Raw genomic sequence first — 6,238 nt, 5'->3', positions numbered from 1 at the left:
TATGGAAATCCAGATAAAGTATGCAAGCCTCTTGTTGAGGCAAAAAAGGCTGGGGATGATTTGGTGGTATGCTTTTCAAGCTAGCTTCTTAGTTCCGTATTCTTAATTTAATGAATTATACACTCATGTGTCAATGTCTCTGGTCCTCTTCCTGGTAGGGATGGTTACCTCTTTGGTAATCTGATTTCACATATATTATCATTTTACAGGATGCTTATGCCAAATATGTAAAAGAGTATTACCTTGGAGACTATGGTGCTAGCGTACAATCTTACAACCAGAATTACTTGAAAAACACTACTGCTAGTGAAGACAGTTCTGATAGACTGTGGTGGTTTCAAGTTTGCACCGAAGTAGCATACTTTCAAGTGGCTCCCTCTAATGATAGTGTGCGCTCCTCAAAAGTTGATACAAGGCAATCTCCTTTTCTCCATTGTTAACTTTGTATACTTCTTTGTTTGTTGACAGGATTCCTTTCCTCATTTTTTGCATATCACACAATGGCTTTCATTTTTCCAGTTTTGTGTATACTTTGTGATCATGATCTCATAAATTGTAAAAAGTAATTTCTTAGATATTGCAGGTACCATTTGGACCTCTGCAAAAATGTATTTGGAGAAGGCATCTTTCCTGATGTTGATTCAACTAATATATACTATGGAGGCACCAAAATTGCTGGTCAGAAACTTCCCTTGCCTAAATGTGTCATTCGGTGCAAAGCTTTGTTTTATCGTTTTGTGTTAAGTGAACATTCATAAGCTATCTTTATCAGGCCTTAATTATTGTTGTTGTGAACTTAGAAGAACCTAATGAAATGGGAGTCTTTATTGTGTTTGCATATTTTAGTTTGAATTAGCCAATAAAGTAATCTATTAGAACTTTTTTATTAGCATATTTTACATGTCTTTATGGTTTTAGTCTGAATATCATGTTATATTGTCATGATGAATTTGACTTCTTTTATCTACCCTAATGTAACGTACATGGACAGGTTCAAAGATAGTTTTTACAAATGGTTCCCAGGATCCTTGGCGCCATGCATCAAAACAAGCGTCATCCCCTGACAGTGAGTTGGAATGAACTATTTTCAATTTTGAATAATTCCCTTCTTTATTAATGATATTACTCTGGCACAATGTCAAAATTGCATTTCTTTCAAATCCAACAATTACTATTATCAAATTGCGGTTGAACTTTTCAGTGCCTTCCTATACAATCACGTGTTCTAATTGCGGCCATGGAACTGACATGCGTGGATGTCCTCAATCTCCTTTTAACATTGAAGGTATATATCGCTTCTACACCGCCAATCTTAAACCTACAGTATTTCATTGCAGGATCCCAACAAATAGATTTAGCACTGCAAAATAGAAAAAAATGACAATAACATGATAATTTCTTGTAGAAAGCAAACTCAAATTAGTTGCCAACATCACCTTTTTTGGTTTACTTTTTACGATACATGATTATGCTCCTGCATTTTGATAACGAAATTTCATTCTAGGTAATGAGAAGAACTGCACCTCCCCTGATGCAGTCCACAAAGTCCGGCAAAAGATTGTGGAGCACATAGACCTGTGGCTTTCTGAGTGCCAGGACACGAGCAGGAGCTGTATATAATTATTCTTAGCATGCAATAAGATGATGTAGGACAACAAAAATTCTGTGAAGTAATGAATTGTGAATCACGATTGTGAATTATTTGTTATTTATTTCTCGTTCACTCTTAATAGCTTTGGAAATTAGAAGTGAGATTTTTGCCTGCTATTTTAATAACATCATGTTATGTTCGATGCTTATGACAAGGTGAGGAATTTAGTATCAGCTCACTACAACGTGTTTTGACAACCTTCATGACCATGAGAGCTAACTTCCATAAAACACCATGATTTTTAAGTGACTACATAGGTAAGTTCATATCATTTTTATTCAGTTTAGAGATAGATTATTGATTATCTAATATTGAACTATATTGAATAACGAATAATCACTGTTTATATAACTCCATTTATCATAGACATAGAGAATCAGTTAGGCTTGAGGAGGATTCCCGCCCTCAAACAAGACATTGTTAGCATACCTTTGCAACTTCAAAAGTCCTGTCAATGCCGTAATTACAGTCGTTTTGTCAGCATTCAGCAGTAAGAATGGTGCAAAGCAAAATCGAGTTTGTGAAGAGTCCAAGTTAGTGAGTTACGTACCATTTTTCCGAAAAAAAAGCTCCTTGCAGTGTTGCCACTTGCCACCATGACTCACCATTTGAGCCGGGCAACGAACTAGACCCTGCTGGTGCTTACTATTAGAACTCTGATGTATATGCAGTTTTCATTCTATTTTTTCTTGCCAATACCAAACTCATCCTGTAACATTTGGCTCAGTTAAAACTTAAAAGCACAATCACACGTGATATTTCTCACTGTAATTTTACTAGAAATTCTTTGCAAACTTCTCAGCCTGTTAAGAATCTGTGGCCAATCTGTTAAATACCTTGAAGACTGTTGTACGAATATTGAAATGAATGGAACAAAAGATTTAAGAATTTGATGTCATGTGAATAAATGGTCAAATCATTCGAATTCCCAAAGAATAGAGATTGGTTGTTTGTTATTATTATTTTTTTTTTTTTGGGGCCAATGAAATGTGCGTCATTAACCTGTCACATGCATATGGGGCCAGGCCAAGCTATCAACATGAGTTTATTGCGCCTTTTTTGGTGGGTTTGGGGAGAAGAGAAAGAGAGGGAAGGGGAGAAAGAATGAAAGAAGCCGAAACAAACAAACAAACATCAAGATATTCCTTGACAGTTGCATGTGATGTAATAGTGCTGCTAGTGCTGTACTATTATTGGACACGATTAAAATGTTCACTTTCACTGGTATTCAGGGTTACGGTTCAAATTATACTTCCCTTTTCACTTTAGCCACGAAACTTACATTCCAATTCCATCATGTCCCAGGCATTGAGATCATTCCATGTTCAAATTGTTCGTGGGTAGCTGGAGTGAAAAGAATACGTAAAGTGGTTCCATCTTCACGAATGGTTTATCTAACTGGAAATTGACTTTAAGAATACTTCCATTTAAGCTTAATTTTCTTAACCAGAATTCTTGACACAACTCGAACAAAAATAAACAAGACGTTGTCATTCGTATCTGTTTAGAAGACGTAATTTTTGTCATACATTTCCCATGAAAATTTTCATGCGAACACATTATTTTAAACAAACATTTAAATGAAAAATGTTTATATGAACTTTTTAATTAACCATTGAGATACGTTACATCACGAGTAAAACAAAACGAACTACAGCATATGGATTACAGCAAGATTCTAATCGATTAATTTAAGCGTATACTTATTGGAGAAGGAAAAGAGATAAGTTTGACCAAGAAACATTGATTAAAGCAGGTAAAGTAACCGAGAGTCACACAACGTGATGCTATCTGACACGTAAAGCAATAGAAATTTATATGTATAAACTTCGTGCAAAACGTCAAAGTTAGAGAAGATCACATTATATTACAGAATTCTAATATGTACAATTTAATACCCAGCTGTACAATTGTCAATTTGCCATAGCTCCTTGCCACGTCATGACGATGACAGCTGAACCAAATATTTTTGGAGAAATTCCCATTTACTCCATGGAAGAAATTTCGTACAAACCTAAGCTGCCATTCCTTGTGAAGCTTCATAAACCATGATTGAGAAACCTTTTAACACAACTGAGAGAGAAATTAAGATTAACCAATAGTCCATAGAAATTGCAATGCACAAGGATAAAAGATGACTAATGCACGTGTTCTGCAAATTAATCAGTATGTTTTTCCAATAAATGCTGGTCCCTTGATGCTTGCCCAGCAATTTTAAATAGTCACTTTAGCTTAGAAGTCTCTAAATCGATCCAAAAAAGCCTGAAAATGTGTCATATACACACAAACACACCATTTGGTCCAGACATGTCAGGCATACATTCATTCAGTGCTGATGTGGGGAACCAACTTTCAACTTTGTCTGCATGATCGGCAGCCAAGTGGTTTATGTTTGCTTCTCCCCAAAAGATAAGTCACATGACTGGCACGTAAACAGTCACATAACAGTGGCTTCTAGGGAGTAAATGGGGCACCTTTTGATCATACACAAGTCAAATGGGTAACCACATCTGCTCACCAGTTACCACCTCATCACTTATAGCCCATGCGGACCCAATTTCAAAATTTTAAGAACCCAATCGGAAGCTCTTAAACAGTAACCAGAGACTACCATTAAAAAAAAGGTAAAACTATCAATCAATGCATTTATAAGTATACAACAGTCTCACGCTGGTGCAGTCACATGCTTCTATTTTCAGACTTTTTAAGATAAGGGATATATAATTAGATATTTTTGTAATATTTTTTTACATGAGAAGTACATTGAAGTTAAATAAAAAATTAAATCTAACAAAATAAATCTAAGTTGGTAGCAACTAGCTTCGATTCTTGCGTGTTTGCGATTTAGTATTTACACAAGTCAGACAGATAAAAAAAGATGTGTACCATGATTATGACTGGAAGAGAGTTATGGTTGCAATATAACCATTCTTCATCACCTGCTTAACATCATAATGGTATAGATTAGCAGTCTCCTTTTAGCATCATATAGGACTAAATTATTAAACAAGCAGCGGACTGTAATTGCAAAGAATGCCATACCTCAAAGGCAATATTTTGATAACCATATACAAGAGTAGAACCAAAAGGGTTACTTGCAGAACCTTGAGTTTGGATCGCAGCTCGCCCGCAATCCCCAAGTATTTCCTAACAGAATCAATTGAAAGCTATTAATATACACCAAAACTTTTGTTAACCAATATAAAAAACCACATCAAAGCTTGTCAGTTTACACAATTATTTGTTCTTTCGAAATCAAACTGTATTATTCATCTTCCATAAAAGAACATCGATATATGGGTATCCATTCAACTTGGGAGGGATAGAATATCACCTTTACGTGTTCCCACTTTGTACTAGGTGTAATAGCTCTCTGCTTGCTGTTATTTACTTCCTGAAAAGATTCTCCGGCAGCTGACAAGGAAAATAATAATTTATACTCTTGTTTTGCAACAAAAATTCACCCATAGCAGCTAATGAAGGCCAATTTAGATACAGCATTGTAAATACAGGATTGCTTACAATCTGAGCCATGGATAACGAAGTTACACTTGATGTATGAATTGAAATCGGCATGACCCGGGTAATTAGTATGTAACACAAACTTCTTTATTTTATGAGTCTGAAAAAACAACAGACTTCTAGTGAGTTCAATTGTCATTTCTGTCCGTGTATAAGAACAAAAGGATGTGTCATTATGCAAACAACAAACCTGCCCATCAAATAAGATGTCCAGACCACGAGTAAAGTAATTATAAAAGTAATCACCACAAAGAGTTGTTCGAGGCCGAAGATCTGAGGCAGAATGAATAACCATAGGATCTACCTGCAGGGCGAGAGTCAGGATCAATAAAAGATACTCATCCCGAGCAGTTTAGTTCTAAAAGGATAGTTAACAGTAAATCTAGATTTCTACTCCATAAAATAAATGACTAAGTATCTAGTGGACATCAGTGCTCCGTCCATGAAGCTCTGTAATTTACATTGGAACTACGAGGAGAAATAATTAGCTTCATATTCCTATAGATGATAACTCCATTTTGGACAACCCCACATTCCCACCTGGCCATGTGTTTTGAGCTTAACCATGAACTTTCTCACCCGACTTCTTTGCACTCTCTTTACACCTTAACCAAACCAAATTACCAAACATATGCGCAGCCTTAAACATGCAGCAATAGGTTGCCAAGCTCCGTATATGATCCATTAAATTAAAGGCAGAACATGTTTTGAATTTACACTTGAAAATGATGGTGCAGGGCGGAGGAATCTGGTAGAATTAATAAGGAAGTTATCTTGTCTTGGTCCTTATAAAATTTTCATTTTGGTTTTAGATCCGGTAAAATATGAAAATTATCTATTTTGGTTTTCATGGTTAATCGGTTTGCTTTGTTGAGTGTTGATGTGATGTGACAAGTAAACTCTATTTTTTATGCTTTATTATCTTAAAATATGGCATAAAATAATAAATCAATTGCTCTAATAATTTTGTTATATGCATTTAAAATATATTCATGAATAAAATATGTAAAACATATTCATTTGAAAGAATTTACTTAATATGTTATGATTTTAAATTTTTAATAT

At 35.1% G+C, this 6,238-nt stretch overlaps 2 protein-coding genes across 3 annotated transcripts in view; one reads left to right on the top strand and one right to left on the bottom strand.

The window, feature by feature from the left end:
• LOC107642936 (probable serine protease EDA2) overlaps nt 1–2,539 on the top strand; it is a 5,807-nt gene extending 3,268 nt beyond the window's left edge. Inside the window, exons 7-13 of the mRNA XM_021123051.1 lie at nt 1–66; nt 210–415; nt 584–678; nt 992–1,066; nt 1,202–1,285; nt 1,505–1,908; nt 2,018–2,539. The exon at nt 1–66 is cut by the window's left edge and continues 7 nt beyond it. Of these exons, the coding sequence (XP_020978710.1) occupies nt 1–66; nt 210–415; nt 584–678; nt 992–1,066; nt 1,202–1,285; nt 1,505–1,620 (642 nt within the window). The 3' untranslated portion in view covers nt 1,621–1,908; nt 2,018–2,539. The remainder of the gene's footprint in view (nt 67–209; nt 416–583; nt 679–991; nt 1,067–1,201; nt 1,286–1,504; nt 1,909–2,017) is intronic.
• Nucleotides 3,385–6,238, bottom strand: part of LOC107642935 (UPF0183 protein At3g51130) — a 6,067-nt gene continuing 3,213 nt past the window's right edge. For both annotated transcript variants that reach the window (XM_016346447.2, XM_021123049.1), the window contains exons 10-15: nt 5,364–5,477; nt 5,174–5,273; nt 4,986–5,065; nt 4,694–4,798; nt 4,538–4,590; nt 3,385–3,724 (exon numbers count right to left, since the gene is read on the bottom strand). In XM_016346447.2, coding sequence (XP_016201933.1) covers nt 4,543–4,590; nt 4,694–4,798; nt 4,986–5,065; nt 5,174–5,273; nt 5,364–5,477 — 447 coding nt within the window. In that variant the 3' untranslated portion in view covers nt 3,385–3,724; nt 4,538–4,542. The remainder of the gene's footprint in view (nt 3,725–4,537; nt 4,591–4,693; nt 4,799–4,985; nt 5,066–5,173; nt 5,274–5,363; nt 5,478–6,238) is intronic.

This window comes from Arachis ipaensis, chromosome B05 (assembly GCF_000816755.2).
Source record: "Arachis ipaensis cultivar K30076 chromosome B05, Araip1.1, whole genome shotgun sequence".
Lineage (NCBI taxonomy): Eukaryota > Viridiplantae > Streptophyta > Magnoliopsida > Fabales > Fabaceae > Arachis > Arachis ipaensis.
This window is presented reverse-complemented; position numbering and strand designations above follow the sequence as displayed.